At 37.5% G+C, this 23,848-nt stretch overlaps 1 protein-coding gene across 2 annotated transcripts in view; it reads left to right on the plus strand.

Moving 5' to 3' along the window:
* Window positions 1-19,601, plus strand: part of rbpjb (recombination signal binding protein for immunoglobulin kappa J region b) — a 93,207-nt gene extending 73,606 nt beyond the window's left edge. Inside the window, exons 8-11 of one of the 2 annotated variants that reach the window (XM_072565862.1) lie at window positions 1,836-1,976; window positions 4,899-5,054; window positions 13,957-14,060; window positions 16,015-19,601. In XM_072565862.1, coding sequence (XP_072421963.1) covers window positions 1,836-1,976; window positions 4,899-5,054; window positions 13,957-14,060; window positions 16,015-16,327 — 714 coding nt within the window. In that variant the 3' untranslated portion in view covers window positions 16,328-19,601. The remainder of the gene's footprint in view (window positions 1-1,835; window positions 1,977-4,898; window positions 5,055-13,956; window positions 14,061-16,014) is intronic. The other variant, XM_072565944.1, reaches the window with a different exon arrangement.
* Window positions 19,602-23,848: the final 4,247 nt, after the last annotated feature.

Genomic DNA, 23,848 nt, shown 5'->3' on the forward strand with positions numbered 1-23,848 from the left:
TACGATGAAATATTCATGTGTTAGTGAAATTGATTTCAGCAAAAAAAAGTTGCATAGCATCTTATTACAGCATCAGACTTTGTCAAAGCAGTTCATTGCCAAGAAGTTACTTTGCAAATGTAGTGCCTGTGAAAGGGTTATCCCTAGCCCTAACCCTATCAACAAAAGTGGCAGTTTTTACCAATCAAACTGAAGTTAATACCAACTGAACTTAGTGATTTGTTAGACTGATTCTGGGGGTTTTCATTGAGGGATGAATATGGGCTAGGCTGCTGAAAATGCCTTTCTTTTTCAAGATTTGGAGGTGCCAGTGTTGGACTGGTATGTATAAAGTTAAAAATCACAACACCAGGTTATAGACCAGCAGGTTTATTCAGAAACACTAGCTTTTGGAGCGTGCTCCTTCATGTGGTTGTGGATTATAAGATCTTAAGACACAGAATTTATAGCAAAAATCTCTTGGTGACATAATATTTACTTGGTCAAAACTGAGATTATGTATTGAGAAAGACCTGGATTGTTTAAGTCGCTCATCTGTGCATATGTGGATGTGTATGAGAGAGGGTCTGTGTGAATGTATGAGTCTGTAGTAGTGTGTGTAGTGCAGTGGGGTCACCTGTAGTGTGACATGAACCCAAGACTACAGGTGATCCTACTGTACTATTCTCCTCCCCCCGCCGCCCCCCCCCCCCCCCCCCCCCCCCCACCCAACACCCACAATCTCTCCGACTTATACCCCTTTACACTCTCAGGCACACAAGTTTGTGGGATGAATTTGTACTTGCAGAATTACATTTTAATTTGCTCAAAAATGTATGAATCCATGGGATTTACAGAATCTGTCTGAACATTGGGGCACTGGCACCTCACGCCTTCAATGCATTATCTGAGCTGACATGGCACCTATTATCAAGTTCACTTGAGAAGGTAACTTGTGATAAGAAGTTCTGGGGTTTACATATGAAAGAACTGAAATCGATATGGTCATTCTAAAAGATGACAGACTTGACAAACAGTCCAGGTCTTTTTCAATCCAGGTCAGTTGCATCACACTAAATTTTTACCATAAACTGTGTGTCTTGCAATCTTATACTCCACAATCACCTGATGAAGGAGCAGAGCTCTAAAAGCTAGTACTTCCAAATAAACCTGTTGGGCTATAATCTGGTGTTGTGATTTTTAACTTTCTCTTTCAATAGTGACTTGCCGCATTAACAGGAAAACTATGGTTCCATCTGTTTTGACACACACATCGGTAATTCAGAGAAGAACAAACGATCGAATCATTTAGTGCATAGGTTTTATACCTCCATGTCGTTTTGGATTTATTATTCTACCAGGGAAGGATGTTTGTTATAACCAGTGCAGGTGAAGTACACTTTGTGGATGATGTCATTTGTACTGGCTTTTCTCACCTGGTTTATTGATCAATATTTCCTCTCGATTATTTGAGTTATGACTACACGTGCTCTTGAGCATGCACACACTGTTTTGTCTTTTGGTATAGTAGTGAAGACTACTTCGAGCACCGAACTTCAAACCTTTAGCAAAGTTGATGCTTGGGCAAAAACACTGACAACATATTGATTTACAAATTTTGGGTAACATGTCATGGGGGCTGTCATTACACAGGAGTTCTGTTACCAAATGCTCTTGGTAGTTTATACTGTATATGAGAGAGAGGTCAGCTATTTCATTTCTTTTTCAGTTTCTCTTGGTGACATAATATTTACTTGGTCAAAAGCAAGCTGATGCTTGGGTATCGAATGGACAAATGTTCACAGCACCACTGTGGAATTCAATAAACTGGCATTAAATTTCTTAATCTTTTACAGATAATTCGTAAAGTCGATAAACAAACAGCATTATTAGATGCGGATGACCCAGTGTCACAGCTCCATAAGTGTGCATTTTATCTGAAAGATACAGAAAGGATGTATCTGTGCCTTTCTCAAGAAAGGATAATCCAATTTCAAGTAAGAAAATGAATTATTTTGATTGTTTTATCAAACAATTGTGTGTGGGTAAGTGAGACATGTTTCTTAAATCCATCTTGAATTATGGGCCTCAAAAGAATTGAGAAATTATATTTATGAATCAATTGGCCATGTTACAAATTTAGTTTTCTATAGCATGCTGCAGTAGCTATAGTTCTCCAAGTGATAACTAACTCTGCGTTTGAAGTTTTATGTACAGTTCCAGAGGTTGCATTGTCTGAAATGATGTTAGAAACAAGCCAACTAGCAACATGTCAAGAGGACACATCTCATTGTTTTGGTTGCAATCAGAGAAAATAGATCTCTTAGATGTATAGGAAATGAGTTCAGGCATGGGAAGACTATACAGAATAGGGCAACAAAGTCGTCAAAATTATAAATACAACCCATTAAAATGATGCAAGTATGGCCCAGTGGTCTTGAATTTTCAAACCATGATCAGTCTTCAAAGCAGCCTTTATTACAAATTTCCCCTTTTTATAGCTTAGCAATGATTATTTAATTGAAGAACAGAGTTAAATTGAGCAATCTGAGCAAATCAAATGGACTGAAGTACATGGTCAACAAAGTCATTTTCTTATACATTGCTACATAATTTATTATTATTAATCTGCTTGCAGTCATTAACATGGTGGTAAACCAATACAAATGTCCACTGCACGGACACGGTTGTGTTACAGCAAAAGACAGACTCTTTCCTCCTTTTCATTTGAACCTCAAATTGTTTTGAAATCATTTATGAAAAGATTTATAAGTGGCAGTTAAGATTGAGCAATGAATGCTGACCTTGCCAGCAATGCTCAGTTTGTGAAATTTTTTTTAAAAACAAAGGATTTGCATTAGACAGATTTAGTGTCTGATTTCTACTTTGTCATCAGACAATTGTGAAAAGGAACTCTGTTGCCATGTAAAGGGATAGGCTCAAATGTTTGGTTTGACGACAATCTTGTAGCTACTGGTTTCAAGGTAACATGACAGAAACTTGAGCAAGTTACATGTCTTCTCTATTGCCTAAGGGTGTTATATGAGGAGAAGTTACATTAGATTGTAGGTGACTCCTTTATTTCCTGGTAGCAAATATTGCATTTTCTCTACATCTCACCCTTTTTCTTCACTTTTCAAATGCTGGAGGAACTGGCTTTTGATAAGCTGTTCCTCTGCCATCAGCAACCATCTGTACTTCATCCAAATAGCTATTCTGTGTTGTTTGTTCCTTGTATAACATATCCATCCCTTTTCTTGTGCACTATATCTAAAGCTGAACCAGATAGACTTATACTTGGGTCAAGAATCTTGGTAAATTAATAATGGAATTGACAATATACTTTGAAGGTTTATCTGTACTAGTTAAACGTATTGGTTTCAGAACTTCATGTTCACTTTACTCTCAAGTTAAGATTGTAATTCGACGAATTGCATTGTTTTCCATCTGAGATGTAATATACTTCTGGCTTTTGAAAAGACTACCAGTGTTCAGAAATTGATTAGAGCATTTAAAAAAAAATAAAATCTTTTGAACTATACCAGCAGTATAAATTATTATTGATTGCTCCCCATATAAAAATCTGTTGAACTTAATTCACCTAACTGCGACATCAATCAATGTAAATTTTCATGAGAATACACAATATAGATGGGTGACCTCTTCATCTTTGCAATGTACCAAAGAATTATTTCTTAATGGTAAGCCTCAGTTATTTGGTCGGCAAACAGAGAAGCCACTTGTCAATAATAAGGATTCACAAACATTAAAATATGCTACCAGTTTGTTTTTGTTAGTAGTTGAGGGAATAAGTGTTAGGCAGTATGTTCTCAGAATTAGCTGTTCTGACCTTGAATAATATTTATGTTTGTATAGTAGGGAGGAATTGTGATTTGACTTGCCCAAAGACTGCACTTCTAATAATGGTGCTCTCCCTCAGTACTGTGCTGAAATATTGACCTACACCATTGGTTCAGGTTTCTGCTGTGTGTCTTGAATCTAAACCTTTGTTTGAGACATTAGAATGTTATCACTGAAGCAAATGGATGTAAATCCTTGCACTAACTGTTCAATTCTGAATGTAAATAAATGAAAATCAATGTTCAGAATTCAGCTTTTTATTTTTAACTAAAAGTCCTTGGCTGCAAGTTAAATGCACATACGTTCAATTCAGTATTTCTTTTGGAACAGCATGGTTTGCAGCCGATACGTCATTGCTAGCACAACTTAAATTTTAGCTTTTTGTGCAGTTAGTGCATTCTTACTAAAATACAACTATGTTGCTTCCTTATCAAAATATGTTAGGGTTTTTTATTTTAACCAGAACTTCCATGGCTAACTACATCAAACATTTGCATCAGGAAGTTGCACCAAAATTATTTTTGAAATATTTTGTAAGTTTTATGCTGTAAATTTCAATTCAATGAAATTAAACTTTCAAGTATATTTGCAGTGGAACTTTTATTAACTGCCTTTGTAATTGACTTTACTGATTGGGGAATTGAAATTAAAAAGGCATTTGAGAATCTCAAAACACTGGTGTTGTACATGTACCAAATAGTACATGTGTTGGGCCTATTATAAAAAAAATTAAAACTCTGGAATATCAATAATAGGCACAGGTCTTAAAACTTACAGTAAGCACAACGTTAATGATGATTCAATTGTAATATTGGTCATGCAGGAGATTGATCATAGGTTAACTAAAGAAACAATGTTTTGACCAATGAAGATAATGGTAAATAATTGGAATATGAATAATACAAGTTCCACTGTACTTTGAAGACTGAACTGATCTTTCACTATTTTAAAAACGTATGTCTCCATTAAGTCAATCAATGCAACTTGGATTTAGTTTGTGTTTCATGGTCAGTGTGTGTTTTAATTTAATTTTGCCCCCTCCCTCCCTCCCCTAACAGGCCACTCCATGTCCAAAAGAACCAAACAAAGAAATGATAAACGATGGAGCCTCTTGGACAATCATAAGCACAGATAAGGCTGAATACACTTTCTACGAGGGGATGGGGCCCGTACATGCACCAGTGACACCTGTACCTGTTGTAGAAAGTCTTCAGGTAACAGGACTTAGAACATTTATAGGTTTGCTTGTTTACATTTAGATTACAGTGGCTAAATCTCTTTACATTGAGGGCAAGAACGTATCAGTGCAAGTTTTTTTGAAAATGCAATAGCTTTAAGGTGTGCCCAAGAAGAACCAGCCATTGACTGAAGAAACTGGCTAACAAATTAGGTGCTCTTTGACTTTGAGGGGGAAAGTTTGTTTTTCGGCTTTGCAAGGTGTGTCGTAGACAGAATATACCATGTTGTTTAAAAGTCTCTGAACCCAGCTATTGGAAAAAATATACACAATTTTTATTTGCATGTGATCGAACAAGTCCCACATCTTTAAAATTAAATAACTTGGCTAAGTATCGTTAAAAGACCAGCCTTACCAAAAAGGTTCAACTGAAACTTGTGCTTTAATCTAAGAGCAGTGATAATTTGACTACTTGTCCATCAGTGTACTTGGCAAATTAGCTTTCAAGGCTAAGTGACAAGAGGCCTAGATACAGTACACCTTCCAGGGAATTGGTCAGTTGTCATCTTGGAAAATTGTGGACTTGTTTAGCTCGCATATCATATTTAAGGCTTGGCTACATATGTACAGCTTTGCTTTAATCTATAACAGGCAAGTTATTCTTAAGTCAATTGACCTCAGAGACCCTGCAAGCACATCTAACAACAATTTGCACTTGTATAACACCTTTCAACACAGACCGCATTGAAAGCTACTTGAAAGATGCAATCTGAAGAAAACAGTTGTCAAGTTGATTTTAAAAAAAAGGAGCATTTAACAAAAGCTTAATCCAAGGTTGGTTTTTAAGACATTTAAAGAACTGTGTGTTGGAGACATCGAAGGGAAGTTCCAGATATTAAGTTTAGGTAGCTGATGGCATCAGTAGTAGAGTGAAGAAAGAGGGATGTAAGCTAGAAGCCAAAGTTAGAAGTATGGAGATTTCTGAATTGCAAGGCTAGAGCTGTTCATGAATATAGGAAGGATTATGTGGAAAAGTGCTAAAACAAAGGTGAGAATTTTAAATTGGAGGTAATGTGGAGACGAGAACTCAAGGTAGATCATTGAGGGAATGTAGTGGTTGAGCAGGACATGTACTTTGAAATACAGGTAACTGAGATTTGGATGTTATGTTTACACAGCGTAGCAAAGGGGCAGCTGGAAGAATTAAATCCAAAGGTGGCAAAGGAGAGATGAAAAGTTTTAAAAACAAATTGGCTGATGAAGAATGGGATTTAACAATATTATACAAGTAGAATTCAGGCATTGTTGTTACAGATGATACATAATTGGAAGATTGGCTTGCGTCAAATAGGATAAACAACCTTGTTCAAGCTGAGTGCACCTGATTATTTTTTAAAGTTTAAATTAGCTTGATTTGCTTAATTGGAAAAAATGTAGCTAATTGAAGTATTGACATTGAGCAATCACTTGGATAACATGGGCGACAGAAGTATAGAGAGATTTTGCAAAAATAAAGTTGATGTAATCAGTGGACACCTGCTTCATGTTTGCTAAGGTTATCTTGAATAACCAGGATAAAGGTTTGAGAGTAAATCAGTTGAGCAACTTCAGAGACAATGTTGCAAAGTATAGAAACAAAGCTATTGTTGGCTACTTTGACTGTGGTTGAGATGAAGAAAGGATATTTCCCCTGACTGTGGGATCTCGAACCAGGGGAAACAGTTTCAGAATAAAGGGCAAGGCATTTTAGACAAGGAACGTTTGCTCTGCTTCAGTATTGAAGTTTCAGTCGTTTAGTTCAAACATAAATTTCTATTTACTAATGACATCAGAAATAGGGAAGGCGTAGAAAAATAGCATTGAGGTAGATGATCAGTCATTATCTAGACTGGCTGAGCAGACTCAAAGGGCTGACCGGCCTACCCATGCGGCTATGTTAAACAAAATGAAGATCATCCACAAACCTGAGCGATGGTAGAGATGGCATTGCAGAAGAATGCTGTATGCAATTAAAGGAGGACGATATCAGTAGTCACAGGATAAGGAAGGTTAATTTCTTATGGTCAGAAGAACATAGATCATGTGATTTTGGCATGGTCAGTGATCTAGCAAGGCAGTATCCTGATTATGGAACTTCTCCGTGTTTCAGGAAAACTGACAAAAATTTTCATGACAATTGTTTCAAACACTTGGTGAGAAATGAGGGTAGAGAGTTTACAGGTTGGAAGATTTGGTAGTTTGTAAATACGGGATTGCGAAGGACAGTTGAGGACGCATAACACCTTGGGAGATTGAGCAATTTGAAAGTTAGACATTTTGGAAGTAAGTTTGATCAGTTTAATGGGAATGGAGTCAAAATAATCTGTGAGAAAGTGAGGACTACAGATGCTGGAGATCAGAGACGAGAGTGTAGTGGAAAAGCACAGCAGGTCAGGCTACATCTGAGGAGCAGGAGAATTGACGTTTTGGACATAATGAAGAAGGGCTTTTACCCAAAAAGTCGATTCTCTTACTCAGACCACACTCTTTTCCAGCACCACACTCTTGACTCAAAATAAGCTGTCCCATAAGCAAATTCACATCTAAATCTTTGAGGATAGATGAGTTAGAAAGTGAAGAGAGTTCATTTTGGAGTTTAGACATAGGCATCATTGATGTAGAGGAATTGACTTGGAGTTCAAGAGGAAATGACCTAAGAGCAGTGGTAAATTCTCTCCATCCATCTAATGAGATGAATTTCTAAACTTCGCATTAATTCCTAACAACACCTGTTGGAGCTAATCATGGACCAATAAATGCTTAATTGCACCCCATCCAAACGCTCAACTTTGCAGGACAGTCTCAAACTAACTTCCAATGCAGATTGTAGCTCAAAGGCATTGAAAGCATGGAAGTGACATAACCTGTTACAAGATGTTAATGGGGCAACAGTACTAATCATAGCAAAAATGTGTTTTTTCCACCCAGGTTTGTGGGTGGATGGTTGATAGCAGTTGCTTTGTTCAATTAAGGTAGATACCTGGCAAAATGAGCAGTAGTGTGGCTGTACAGGACATTGGTTAAACCACTTTTGGAATGCTGCATTCAATTCTGGTTTCCCTGCTAGAGGAAGGATGTTGTGAAACTTGAAAGGGTTCAGAAAAGATTTACAAGGATGTTGCCAGGGTTGGAGGGTTTGAGCTGAATAGGCTGGGGCTATTTTCCTGGAGCAGAGGCTGAGGGACCTTTTTATAGAAGTTTCTAAATTCATGAGGGTCATTGTTGGAGTGAATAGCGAGGTCCAAAACTAGAGGGCAAAGGTTTAAGGTGAGAAAAGAAAAATTAAAAGGGACCTGAGGGACAACTTTTTCATGCAATGGATGATAGTGTGTATGGAATGAGCTGTCGGATGAAGTAGTGGAGGCTGGTTCAATTACAACATTTAAAAGGTATCAAGATGGGAAATGAATAGGAAAGGTTTAGAGGAGTATGGATAAAATGCTGGCAAATGGAACTAGATTAATTTTATGATATCTGGTCAGCAGGGACCAAAGAGTATGTTTCCTTCTGTACATCTCTATGATTCTAGTATACATAACTCTGATTTCAGCACAGTGGAAGGATAGCTTGCTTGAACCTTAATGTTCCAGATAAGCATTCTGGCTAGGTTTACAGATGGTACAAAGTTAGGTAGAGGGACAGGTAACATGAGGCAGTGGGGAGGCTGCCAAAGGATTTGGGCAGGTTAGGAGAGTGGGCAAAGAAGTGGCAGATGAAATACAATGTGGGAAAGTGTGAGGTCATGAACCTCGGCAGCAAGAACAGAGAAATGGATTATTTTCTAAGTGGGGAGGAAATTCCGAAGTCTGAATGTAAAGAGTCTTGGGAGTTCTAGTCCAGGGTTCTCTCAAGGTAAACTTACAAGTTGAGTCAGTAGTTCGGAAGGCAAATGCAATGATGGTATTTATTTTGACAGGACATGAATATGAAAGGAGGGATGTACTTCTGAGGCCCTGGTCAGGCCATGTTTGGAGTACTATGTGCATTTTTGGGCCCCATATCTCAGGAAGGAGGTACTGGCCCCGGAGCGTGTTCAGAGGAGATTCATGAGATGGTCCCAGAAATGAACAGATTAACATATGACGAATGTTTGAGGACTCTGGGTCTATACTGGATGGAGTTTAGAAGGATGAGGAAGGATCTAATTGAAAATTAAAGAATACTGATATTTCCATTGGTAGAAGAGACCAGGACCTGAGGTACAGCCTTAGAGTAAAGGGAAGACCTTTTAGAACAGATGAAGAGGAACTTCTTCAGCCAGACAGTGGTGAATCTGTGGAATTCACTGCCACAGAAGGTTGTGGAGGCCAGCTCATTCTGAATATTTAAGACTAAGATAGGTTCTTGATTATCAAGGGGATCAAGGGTTATGGGGAGAAAGCAGAAAAATTGGGTAGAGAAACTTATCAGCCATGAATGAACAGCAGAGTGGACTCAATGGTCTGATAGGAGCAGAAATTAGGCCAATGTCTTAAATACACTATGTAAAAAGGTTGCTTGTCAATTATTTTGTAATCCTCATCCTTGTATGAAGTTTTGGTAAATCCATGATTTCCAAGAAGAGGCAGGTGCCCACCCAGGGTTTATAGTAACAGGTTAATGTAGGCCAGGCCCTCACTTCACTCCCTGCACCTGTTCCCTGGGATACCTGCTGTGTGTGAGGGGTTTTTTAAGTCATGTCTTATTGGATTGAGTTCTTTTTCTGTTTTAACATATCTGTTTTGTCATATTTGTTCATCTGTTGTTTATGTCCTAACATAACATGGAAAACCTGACATTCCTGGTTTCCTTTTCCCAGAATTTTCCTCAGCTGAAATAGACTTCTGGTTATTCATGAAGTCTTTTCTAACTTTAGGTTATTTAAGCTGTGTCTTTTGGGCATCTTTGGAACCTGACTAAGGACTGTAAGGAGGCACTTCCTTTTGCAGATTTTTAAAAATTTAAACAGGTATACTGGAATCCTCCTCTGTCATCATTCTTTCACAATGCAGCTGATACTTAATGTTGAGTAAATTACTGTAAGGAAATTTCTTTCTCTTGTCATGTCTCTGTTTAAATCTGTTATCACAAATTGAAATAAATTCTACATGATTTTCCAGGCGAATCTTACTGGTGAATTTTGGTTGGAACAGTAGGCAATAGTTTAAAAACACAACTTTTGTAGTCATAGTGGATAGAAGAAATGAAAAAACCAAATATGCTACAAGGCTGCAACACGGGTGTTCATGTCCGAACTGTGAAAACTGTTGTTGACTTAAGTTCATTGATGGCATAGATTTAATGGTAAAACATGTCTTCATCCAAAGTGGTAGAAAAGTTGTTTTTCAGCCCACTAATGCAGAACTGGATATCTGTCAGTAATATTATTCTGGCAAAGTTCTTAATTGTTTAAATGGAACTTCTATCATATGGGAGCACGTTCTGCTTTAGGCAAATGTCATTGGCCACCGTATAGTCGGGCACTGACTGTTCCTAAGACTAGAAAATCTCCCTGAGAAAAAAATCATTTGAGTCTGAACTCACAGGCACTTTGGTATTTTAGATAGGTCTGGTTTGGAGACTTGAGCATGTGGTTGGGGAGATAAAGGGAAAAGTTTGTCTCCTCTTGGGAAGTGCTGGAGGGTCCATCAGTGGACAAAGAGAAGCTCCCTTGCCTGACAGTGCAGGAAATGAAAGGTAATGACCTATCTGCCTTGCGTGCACCTCCCCTCTACTTTTGTCCACCCATTGGCCATGAGAGCAATTATTGTTGTCCTTGAATGTCTTTGAAGAGATTGTGGTGTTAAGCCCGTTTCTTGAAGTAGACCTTGAGTGTAAGGAGACCTGTAGTGTGGTTAAGAAGAAAGTTCCAGAAATTTGACCTCACACCAGTGAAGGAATGGCAATGCAGTTTCAAGTGAGGCTGGTGTGTAATTTGAAGAACAACTGGCAGGTCGTAATGTGGAGGTGCTGATGTTGCACTGGGTGGAGAAAGTCAGAAGTCACACGACACCAGGTTGTGGCAGAGAGGATTTATTTGAAGTCACAAGCTTTTGGAGCACTGCTCCTTTGTCAGGTAAAGAGACCTGAAGGAGCAGTGCTCAAAGCATGAGATTTCAGATGGCTCTGTTGGATTATAATCTGATGTCTTGTGACTTATGACTTAGCAAGTGATGGTGTTCCTGTGCATCTTCTGCCTTTGTCTTTCTAGATGTGTGTGTTTCCGGGTTTGATTGAAGAAATCTGAATGAGTTTCTGCAGTTACTAATTGTGGTAGATTATTAATGACCTTGCAGAGGAGGAGGTTCCTCAGCTATCCCCATCTTCAATGATGACAGAGTCACGTTAGTGCAAAAAACAAAGCTGAATATTTTGTAAGCACTTTCATCCACCCCTGCCAGCCCTCAAGCTCCCCAGATGTCAGTCTTCAGCCAATTTGATGTGCTCCACGTAATATCAGGAAATGGCTGAAGAACACCAAATAGTGCAACATTTGCAGTCCTTGAAAACATTCCTGCAATAGTACTAAAGACTGCTCCAAACTAACAAGAGCTGGGCAACGTTCAGGTTTGGCCTTATACGTAGCAGATAACATCTTGCAGTGCCATAAATGCTAAGCAATAACCATCTCAACAAGAGACAATGCAGTTATCTTCTCTTGACATCGAATGGCATTATCTTGGCTGAGTTCACCACTATCAACATCCTCGGTTACCATTGACCAGAAGCTGAAGTGGAGCAGCCATATACATACTGTGGGTAAGAGAGGCTGGGAATTCTGCATCATGTAACTCGCCACCTGATTCCGTAAAGCTTGTCTACATTCTGAAAGGCACAAGTTAGGAGTGTGATGGAATACTCTCCACTTGCCTGGATGAGTGCAGCTTCAACGACATTCAGGGTGCTCAATATTATCCAGAGCAACGATCATAAGGAACAGGAGTGGGCTGTTTGGCCCCTTGAGCCTGTTCTGCCATTCGGGTATTTCATAGCTGATCCAGCATTCCTCGTATCCACCTCGTAATCCAACTTGGTTAGTTGGGGAGTCGTAACTCCTGATTTCCTCAACTAATCAAGAATCTATCTATGTCAAAGTTAATATGCACGAGGATTATGCCCCCACAGCTCTCTGTGGCAAGGAGTGCCAAAGAGATACAACCCTCCGATAAATTCCTTCTCATCTCAGTTTTAAATCTGTGCCCCTCTTCTCTGAAACCATGCCCATGGGTTGGAGGATATGAACTACAGGGAGAGGCTGAATGGGCTGGGGCTGTTTCCCCTGGAGTGTTGGAGGCTGAGGTGTGATCTTTAGAGGCTTATAAAATCATGAGGGGCATGAATAGGGTAAAATAGGTAAGGTCTTCCCCCTGGAGTTGGGGGAAGAGTAGAGAACTAGAGGGCATAGGTTTAGGGTGAGAGGGAAAAAATTTAAAAGGGACCGAAGGGGCAACTTCTTCACATGGAGGGTGGTGCATGCATGGAATGAGCTGCCAGAGGAAGTAGTGGAGACTAGTACAATTACAACATTTTAAAAGGCATAGGAATAGGGAATAGGAAAAGGAATAGGGAAGGTATAGGAATAGGAGAGGTCTGGAGGGATGTGGCCAAGTGCTGGCAAATGGGACTAGATTAGGTTAGAATATCTGGTCGACATGGGCAAGTTAGACCAAGTTTCCATGCTGTACGTCTGACTCCGGTCATAGACTCTCCATGAATAAAGATCCTCTCAGCATTTACCCTGTCAGGCCCATCAGTGAGATCACCACTTATCCGTCTAAACTCCAAAGAGTAGAGTCTTAATTTATTTACCTTTTGCTGGTAAGATAGATCCTCCATAGCAGGGATCATTCTGCTGAATCTTCTCTGAACTGCCTCCAATGAAATAATATCTTTCCTTGGTACTGCAGATGTGGTCTCACCAACACCGTGCACGGTTGAAGTAAGACTTCCCTACTCTTGTACTCCAACCCCTTTGAAATAAGGGCCAACATTGCATTATCCTTCCTGATTAGATGCTGCACCAGTGTGCTAGCTTTCTGTGTCTTGTGTACAAGTATTTCTAAGTCCCTTTGTGTTGCAGCTTCCTGCCATTTTTCTCCATTTAACTGATTGGCACCTTCTCCACCATCTGCAATCAATCCCTTCGCAACCAACACACAGTGGCCGCAGTGTGTATGATCTACCAGGTGCACAGCAACAACAGGCACCTCCTAGTAGCACTTTCTGAACACAAAATCTCTATCACTGAGAAGGACAAGGGCAGCAGATGCATGGGAGCACCACCTGCAATTTCCACTCTAAGCAATAACACATCCTGACTTGGAACTGTGTTGCTGTTCCTACACAAGCATTGGATTGAAATCCTGGAACTTCCTTGTACCAACATTCTACAGTTAATAAGACCATCACCACCTCCAGTGCAATTGGTGATAGGCAATAAATGCTCACTTAACCAGTGATACCCACACCCTCTGAATTTGTAACAAAATGCTCTGATGCACATATAATGCAGTTTGATGGAAAACACTAATGAGACCTGCTAAATTTGTCTCCTAAATTCAGCAGGATTCACCTTCTATGGTTACTATGTAATAGAAATTTATTGCAGCAGCATCCATAAATTTGAGACTGTCTGAAGAGTTTCTTTTGGTTGTTGGCGAGTATGTTATGTAGTAACTGATTCTATGCTGAAAGATTTTTTTTCAGCAATGGAATGACTAAACTGTTTGTAATTTACTGGTGAGTGTTTTAAATGAGCCTTGTGTAAAATAGCAAAGGAACTCTACTTTTCTTGCTTTGGGTACCAACAGGTAGGTTTAAGGCAATGTGTATCATTATTAACGATGATACAATAACTTTGCAGTTTATTGTGGATGTATATACAACAGCTGGCTTTGTACAACTGACCTTTTCTTTTATAGTTAAATGGAGGCGGGGACGTTGCAATGCTTGAGCTCACGGGACAGAATTTTACACCTAATCTGCGAGTTTGGTTTGGTGATGTGGAAGCGGAGACCATGTACAGGTGAAGAAATTTACTAAACATTTTATAGATGGTTATTTTGAGTTTAATTTGGTTGAACCACATTAAGGTGGTTGGGGTGGAAGAAAAATGGTTTACTTGTTTTATTCTGTGCTTCTGCGTATTAGCGTAGCTAAGCCCAATTTAAATTTTACTGTCTGGCTGATTTACGTAGGATCTGTTATCCATACATACTGGCACTTAATATGCATTTAAAGAAGTTTCATCTCACTGACACTTGCTCAGTACTGCTACTTAGTCATTTTTCTGCTGTGTTGCCCTTAAACTTGATCCCGTATGTATTGTTAGCTTCATTATTTGGCTATAGGCACAATATATCTGTCAGCACGGTTTCATATTGTTAATATTTATGCATATTTAATAGATAAATCTTTATCTGCGTATTCTTAATAGACCTAGAAGTCAAACTGATAGAAACGTTTTGGGATAAGGGAACCTGGATTTATTTTCCCTGGTCCAGAAGGCTGCATCCAATTGTTTGGTTTTTTAATCACTATTCAGTAGTATTTGCTGGTCAAGCCTGGAGCAGGTTAAACTAGAGACCTTGCTTAACTCCATGATGAAATATTACTTTTATGAAAGCACCACTCAGGGAGACATTGCTAACACAAACTGAGGTGACAATCATTGGGCTAGACTGTTCAAACATTTTGGGAGAAGTTGTGGTGAAGTATTGTGTAAGCAACTTTCAATATCATTTGAGTGCCCAACTCTCTCTGAGAGCACTGAGCCAACTGACTTCATGTAATGACCTATAGGTTTGATCGAATTCATGATTTTAACTTTGTCCTTGCAGAAATGTAGCAGTTTTGGAGTGTTCTAAACTGTATTGTAGTACAATTCAGCACATGCAGTGAACAAAATAATTCAGTTAATGTAGCACTGAAATTTTGATTTTTATCCAGCATTTAAATTTAGTGACATGCAAAACAGCAATGCCTTTGAAGCTGGGAAGCTATGCTAAAAACTGTGCCAAAGCTAAAAGGATTAGTTTGCAGACCAAGCAATTGTAAATCGGATTTACCTATATGCAACTTCATCTTTACTTAATGAACATTTCATATCATTGTCTTATTATTTGTCTGTTGCTGTGGTCTTTGTCTGCTCTCCTTTATATATAAAAGGGCATCAATTCATGCTAGAGCACTGATCTCGACACAGTGCAAGAGGTCAAGGCAAATTTGGCCAGCTTTCCACTCATCCACTGCCAGAAATAAGCATGTTTTCTTTGTGTATTATTTCTTGTGAATTTTTAATATTTTTAGACAACGTCTGAGCTGCTCAAGCTGAGAGTCCCAATGCAGATGTTGTATTTATGCCACTTTGTGGCATGCAAATGTGACACAACAGTGGCAACAGTATTTTATTGAAACAGAATTAAAATGCTATCATTTTCTGGCAAATTTTATGGCAAGATGGAAGCCTAAACCTTGGAGTAAAATCAAAGTCAGTCTATGCTATATAGACAATTGTTGAAATATTCTGTACCTCGTGGTGCAGTATAACCTCATTATTTTTATTGCAATTACATATTGCATAATTTTGAACTAAGGTTTGAGTGTGTTTTATTTTAACAGGGAACCTGTAACTTAAATGACCAAGGCGTTTTCACTTTTTACATTGGGATCTGGTAATGTTGTTTTTGATCCACTGGACGCACATGTTTCAACCTGGCTACATGTGAGAATTCTAATATTTCAATGGAAGCAATTTTATTCCCATATTCCAAAATTTTGGGCACACTTGCATTTTGGTATCTTTTTGAGATCTTTCTGACAATAAGGTTAATTTCAAAGGTATCGAATGAAGTTTTATTCCCTTAGTGCAAGATAATGTTCAATGCATACACTGTACTGTTATAAGCAATCATGGTGTAGTTGAAATAAAAATAATTTATCTAACTCTTTGCTAAATGGCTTCAATTTTGTTTTAAAAGGTGTGCAGAGAGCATGCTCTGTGTTGTTCCAGATATTTCTGCATTCCGAGAGGGTTGGCGATGGGTACGTCAACCTGTTCAGGTCCCAGTCACTCTGGTTCGAAATGATGGGATTATCTACTCTACGAGCCTTACTTTCACATACACACCAGAGCCTGGACCAAGACCACACTGCAGTGCTGCTGGAGCCATTCTTAGAGCTAATTCCAGCTTGATGGCATCAAATGACTCGAATACAAACAGTGAGGGAAGTTACACAACTGTCAGCACAAACTCAACTATTGTCACATCAGCAGCAACAGTAGTCTCCTAACTATTAAAGTGGTTTAAAGACAGTGGCCAAGTCTTGGGAAGGGAGAAGATGCAAAACTGTTGAAGTCCTGCAAAGAAAACCCTAGTATCAACAATTGTGGTATTCTGGAAATCACCTCTTTGTTCAGATGGTGGACATGTCAAGCATTGATAATCTGCAAGGGGTGTTACCACATTAAGAAAATACACCTATGTATAAAACTTTATAAAGAGCTAAAATGGAAATCTATTTTTCAGCTGTTTAAAGTGTGGGCAAGATATAAAGAATTTGGGTGGGATGTTGGTGAAGAAGACTAGAGAATGCATACAAAAATAACATAGTTTCTATGGACCAAGAAACTTGTATAAGCTTTAGTGGAGGTACAGTTTCACCATACCTTTTTTGTATTATACATATAGTACACTTTTGTTACCAAATAGTTTATATTTTCTTCCTATGAGCAATGGGCTCTGAAGTATCCAGGTTCCAGGCCTGACCTTGCTGTATATTCTCATCACCTACTATACCAGTAAAGACCTATATTTTGGTCACTGGCTGGAACTGTCCTAATTTTTATTTTTTTTATAAAAAAACTTGAGTCGTGTGACTTTATTAATTGAAAGTGGTGTTTGAGAGGAGAACCTCATTTTTATGATTATCTGTCAATCTGCATTACTGTACTTAATGGATGTCTCAATATGACACCATGATGTGGGACAAAAATCAGTTACAGTATCATGATCTTTATCATAACTTAAAGAAGCACTAAAGTCAAACTGGCTAAATGTGATCTGTTACACAAAGGCAATCTAAACACAGATGTAAGCTGGTTCCTTTAATCTATAAAAGGTTACTCACAGTAGGCAGGAAGGAAATGTTGAATTCTGATTCTTCAATTACAGCTTTGATTCCGGTGATAAGTTTGAAAAATTAGTAAATTGCAAGCCTTGTGATAAGATTAAGTTCTTCAAATCTGTCACCTTAAAGGGGTGTGTATTCAACTATGCAGAGCACACAGCAATAACTTAGGTGTCTGTATGCTTACTCATGTCTCAGTTGCCAAACTGCTGTGTTAAAAACCACTGGTTTGAAGCAGGTTGGTAATGAGTAATTTTTTTGGTATGCTCCACCTCATGTGATATCTTGATATGTTGTACAGCAACATGCAAACCATATGACAGAATTTCATGATGTCACATTAGGAGAGTAGTACATGCAGTTTCAAGCTTTCTTTAAATAGTTTTAATACACAGTAATGTGGATAAATGCAATACCAGTTAGTGTACATCTCCTTTTATAAAATTTAGCATTATGTGACAACTCAATTGACTACACTTTAATTCACATTTTGCTGCTTTTTGTGCTGTTCAACTGGTTCTTCCTCATACTTAAGAATACCAAAAGGGTTATTTTTTGTTCTGAATTCTCAGGATTACCACTGCGATCAGATTATGGCTGCTATCACGTTAACTATTATATATATCCAAAATTGTGATATTCTTTCATATCATCTCTTGCTGCATTGTCATGTGGAGCATCCCAATGTACTTCAAAAACAAAAATATCAGAAGTTTTAAGTAGCTTCTCTGTCTGCAATACATACAACAGTACAGATATGTCAAACATAGCTTTATTTTTTCAATCATTTTAATAAAGCAGTATTTAGTAATATCTGATAGATTTGCTTTGCCACTTGAGTAAAAACTGAAGTTTAATGGATATACTGACACCTGATAAATGAGGTTCTGCTATTAACTGAATTGGGAATGTGGCCATTAAGTATTGAGTTAATTTTGTAATTTTCCCTCAGAGCACTGCTTTTGTATGTTGAAACATATTCCCAGCTCTTTTTCATATTAACAATATATCCACTTACATGTGAGTTCTATTTTTTGGCTATTTGGTACAGTGGTTTATCTTATTTTTTATTACCCATGTTAAAAGTGATAAATGTTGTTTAAAGTGTAATTTGTTCTTTAGAAATTTGTCACTAACTTATTGATGCCACATCTGTTACATTCAAGCTGCAATAAGGCTGTTTGTATTTTGGTCAAGAATTGTATTCCTATGGATTTTGGTCCAGTGTTCCTATGGTCCTTTCACTAAAAGTTGAAACATGAATATCCAAAGGTCCTAGGTTTGGCATTTGGACATAATTTAAAATGTTAGTCTCCGCAGGTATGTTAACAAATATGGATAGGGCATTCAGTGTAAAATAGATTTATAACCTCTTTTTGGGTATACTAAAATGGCAAACGTTGATCATAAAATGAGAATATGGAAAAAGGTACTGTTAGGCACTGTCCTCTGTCCCTCCATAGTCTGTGTGCATGTATTATGGAACTGGATCTTTCTGCCTTCTAATGTTAATATGGCTACCTCCTTCACCCTTCAGAGTTAAAGATGGCTGAGCTTATTTGGTGAGCAGATTCTATGGCATCATAGTAAAGATCTCTCAGCCTACTGCTTAATGTTTTCTGTCTTGTGAACTCTCCAAAGTGCTTCACAACCAATGCATTGCTTTTGAAATATAGTAAATGTTATGTATCAGAATATTAGCTGATTGCATATGAGATCTGCTTACATTGGAGATTTTGTTGGTCTGGAAATCAAGCAACGGCTGCAAGCAGTACCGTGATTTTTTTTATAACAGAACATCTAGCAAAGCTGTTGCCTCACCTTTAGCAATGCAACAGTCTCTTCAGTCTTCTCTTATCAGCCTAGGTCATGTGTTTTAAGTTCTTAGTGATGCTGGAACCAAGACCCTGTGATTCAGAGAAGAATACTGTACACTGCGTCACACTGACAATCATTTCGTGGTGGGTATAAGACTCAAATGGGTATAATTTCTTTAAAATATAAATAGTTATTGCCTTGAAAGATATTTCCACCTATATTTGCCTCAACTCTAAATATTATAGAAATAAGGGAAGTACTTTCAAAGTTAAGTATTTTTTTAAAATTAGTGGATTTAATGTTGTCAATCCCTCTTGAATTGTTAACCTGATATTGCTTATCACCTCAATATTGAGCAGCTCTGAGGTCAGTTGGCATTCAAGATCAAGAAGCTACTAATTTGCCAACAAAGTTTTAATAGTTGGCTGAATGCTGTCAGGTTTCAGACTTATTAATTTCAAGGTGGCTTGCTATTGTCATCAAAAGTAATTTCTTCTGCACAGTGAATTTAAACAAATTCTGGAGACAACTCCATGTATACTTTTGGCACTTGATAAACAAGTTATGAATGGAAGCAACTGTTTGTGTAAAAAAAGGGAATAAAATTTAAGTTATTTGACATTTTGATCTGTTTCCATTGGTCAGACAACTTGGGCTAGAATGGAAGTCAGTTTGAAGGATGGGCATCCAATATTTTCCTGTGAGGTGTGAGAAAAGGCCAAGTAGCTTGTTAAGTTTGTCGCTTTTTAGTTTTTTAATTCATCTAACCTAACACTTTAACTGCAACTTGAACACCCAGATGGGTTTGATTTTTCTGTCTTTTCCCATGGATTCTTTGATTAGTTTATCACCAAATATCCATCCTGCATCTGTTTTGAATTTATTTTGCACTAAACATCTAATCTAACAAAAGTTTGATATTTATTTTTTACAATTTAGCATTTTTATTCCCTTGATGAATTTAAACTTCTCCAATTTTTCCTTGTAGCTCATCCACTTTACATCTTGCAGTAATCCTTTTTACTGTTCTCTGCATCCTTGTCAGTGCATCTCTATCAATTTTAAAGTGTAACCAGATTTATACCTGATATTGCAGGAAGTTGTTACATACATTATAAAACTTCATGCGATATTTGTCGACATGTAATCTATTATTCATGCTATGTATCATTTTTCTCATTTTTTAAATTGCTGACACACTTTCTTAACATTGAAAGCGGTGAACCTGCTATCACTCCCGCGTAGTCCTCTGCTAATTCTATTCTTTGTATCTGTGCCACTTGTACGTCCTTTTTTCCCAAAATTCACTACATTACATTTGTTAGGTTTAAAGTTTATTTGCCAGTTTCTGTACTAATGCTCATTAAGACTCATGAAAAATAGTCATGTATGTGTGCTGGATGGTGTTTAATACCAGCTTAAGTTAGAGTTTTCTGAAGAGCAGTTCAAAATTGATACTGCAAAATAGCAGAAGAAAGTACCTTTTGTATTTTGTGACTAAAACAGTTGTGTTTTTCAAGGCACATATTAGGATTTCATTGTTCTGATATGGATGTATTTCTACTAGTATTTTGATACTATTGACTAGGTTTTTATAGACATGGTAATTTTGGAAATAAAATTGCTTGGGTTTTCACTATTCTGTTGGAATTTTGATTCCAAAATGTTCAAATTTACAGTTTTCAAATACTATGTTGTGTGTAGGAATGGATACATTGGTGAATTTCACTAGAATCCTTGGAGCAGTTCATGCAAGCGTGTTTGTGATTTTTGTTTAGATGGGAGAAGTACAGCACTACGTAAAACCTGCTTTGCCAAGTTACCATCTAACTAATCTGAGATCAGTTCATCTAGAGACATCTGATGTCAAATAGATTTCAATTTTAAATGTTCAACTATTAATCTTGTCTATTGGCCATTTTTAAAAACATTAATGTCAACTGATTAAATATGTCAAGTAATGTTTGACATATTGCACTTAACGAGTTCCTCATCACATTTGACAATTGACAGCCTCAGTTGAGCAGTCCCATTTTAGTTTAATAGTGAGTGTGACCTTTGGGATTGGGGATGAGGTTGTTTTAAAAAGTATTGATTTCTTGACTGTGTAGGTTACGTAGGTCAGTGGTGGTGTGAGGCATATTATCCAAGCCATCGCAGTCTGCCCTTGTCCCCTTCCAGATTACCTTATCAATTCATTCTTTACGATGCTAATCATTTTGACAGTGCCATTGTTTATTGGGCCTTTCTGAGGTGACTTTCTAACAGTGTTCTACATATGCCTTACTAGGAAGGCAATTAAAACAACCATGCAAGTGATATACTGGAGTTGCACATGGGCCCGATCAGGTAAGCATGGCAGACTTTCCCCCTGAAGAATATTAGCATGCTATTTCAGTTTTTATGACCGTCTTAATGTTTAATAACTTTTATTTCTAAATTTTTAAATGGAATTTAAAGTTTTCATGGTCTAATTTGAACTCCAGATTAGTGTGGTGCTGGAAAAACACAGCAGGTCAGGCAGCATCCGAGGAGCAGGAGAATCGACGTTTTGGGCAAATGCCCACTCAGTTTCGCCTAATTTGAACTCCAGTCTAGACTGATCAGCCCAGGCCTACGTATGGATTTCCAGTCCATTAGCTTAATTATGGCACTACTATATGCCTGTACCTGCCAGAGCACTATTGTACATCAGTCTCTCAAATGTAAAAATCCTTTGATTTATAAAGGATATTCTCTCTCGTTAATGCAACAGCACCTTATGCAGCACATTGGTTTCATTCATTGTGTTTGTGTTGATCCCAAATGAGCATGTAGCGTTTGTTTTCCCAAGGATAAATTTTGAGCATTGGTGGCGCTTTTGTAAAATATTCACTGGATTTTTTATCAAGTGTTTTTGCTGTACACATTTCTAACTCTTTCTCATTCCAAAAGTCTTACTAGTTCCCAGAGTCCTTTTTGTATTTACATATACAATGAGGTGAATGTCTTACACAAACTTAACAGAATTCATCTAATTGAACTCAGGAGGTAAATCTTCAACTCTCCCCACCACAAAAGTCTTGGCTGAAAAAATAAATTTGAGTCTGTGGTTGTAAATTTGCACTACATTGTATTGAATCATTATTTTATGCTGTTGGATTGTTTTTGTGAAAATTGCTGAATACTTAAATCTGCAGAGATGAACAAAAATATAAATTCTCAAGTTGCATTATTTTGAGTTTAAAAAAGTAAGAATTGAGAACTCTGCAGCAATTTAATTGATTTGACTAAAATGTACAAAATCAACTTTCTTGTGGTGGGCTAATTCTGAATGCTATGCTAAAGAACAATTGGATTTTATTCATTTTATTATGGACACTTATCAAATGGAGGCTGGGGCACTCAAAGGGAAAATGAAACTTGTATGAGTAGTTCCGTTAAATGAAACTTGATTTTTTTTTAGTAAGATCTTATTTCTAAATGGAAGCTGGAAGAATGTCATTCAAATAGAATGTCTTTGCTCACTACTAGTGAACAATGGAAAGAAAAATACTGATTCAAATTTTGGTCAAGGCCTGAAGCTAGTAAAGCAGGTAGTAAATACAACTCATAAATAAAGAAGTCTCTCAAGTGATCCTGAAATAATCCCATGAGCGAGGGTAGTGTGATTTGATTTCATATATGGTCTATGTTGCTATAGTGATAAATATACATTGGATCTGCAGTTGACTAGAATTGTCCAACTTTGTTTTGATTCTGGACTACATCAAATTCTTAATAACTTAAGGATTGAATGCACAGAAAAGGAGTCTAACTACTAGCAGTTTGCCTTAGTTTCTTTTAGAATTTTTAAATTTGCGTGCCTAAATGAATCTGATATGGACTGCGCTTTCAGCAAATTAGTGAACACAGTTGTTTTATATTGAAGGATGATGGGACAAATCTGATGGACAAATCTAATGAGACAGGTGGAACTAACTGCACACATGTAGTTGCCCTGCGGCATCAAAATACAGCCTTATAAGAGCCACAAGGTTTTGAATGAGGGCATTCATTCCTCACATTCCTCTGCACCATGGCCGCTGTTCCCCATTTGCAGCAACTAATTGGTTACTGATTTCGCATAATTTTTCATCTTGAAGTCCATTTTATGTGTCAATCACTTCTTTGGGTTCCCTTTTTTTAGGTTGGCCATTCTTGTCTTAATACCTTTGATTCCTTCAGCCCCCCACCTTTGTGTCATCTCAAAGCCATAAAAGGTGCTACTTATATTTAAATCATTCATTTGATTTCATTTACTGTTGATGTTATTTCACCTTGTTCACAGGCTTTTTTATGTACCATTTTCTATCCAAAAATACAAATGATTTTATGAAGAGTTAAACCCAATAATATTTCTTTCAGTTTATATTTCTGCAGTTTGCTAGTTTTATTATATGAGCCACTTTTAGATCAAAGGTCAATACAGGGCAGACAATTTTAAATTGTAGAATTTTCCTATTTGTGTTGCAGGTAGATTTCAGGCTGTTTGCAACACAAACAATTATGCATACACATTTTGATATATTCACACTTTTAATGTCGTGATTTTAAATCTGTCTGTAATACAACATGAATAAGAAATCATTTCATCTGCCTGTTCAATTCAACATATGCACGAGTACAAACGGCAACTCACGGTGTGTCCCCGATTCAGTTTTGTTTCTACATATACTTGGCCTCTTTTCACTTCTATAAGAGTGATGCCAAGACTTCTGTCACCTATGCTTGTTAGGTGTGTTTAACAGATACTTGATCCATTCAGTTACAAAGTTGTTTGTTTTATTACCATTCACAATCACTTTATATCACCGATTGTTGTGAAGCAGTGAAAAAAGCTGTCAA

The sequence above is a fragment of the Chiloscyllium punctatum genome, chromosome 1 (genome assembly GCF_047496795.1).
Source record: "Chiloscyllium punctatum isolate Juve2018m chromosome 1, sChiPun1.3, whole genome shotgun sequence".
In the NCBI taxonomy this organism is placed as follows: Eukaryota; Metazoa; Chordata; class Chondrichthyes; order Orectolobiformes; family Hemiscylliidae; genus Chiloscyllium; species Chiloscyllium punctatum.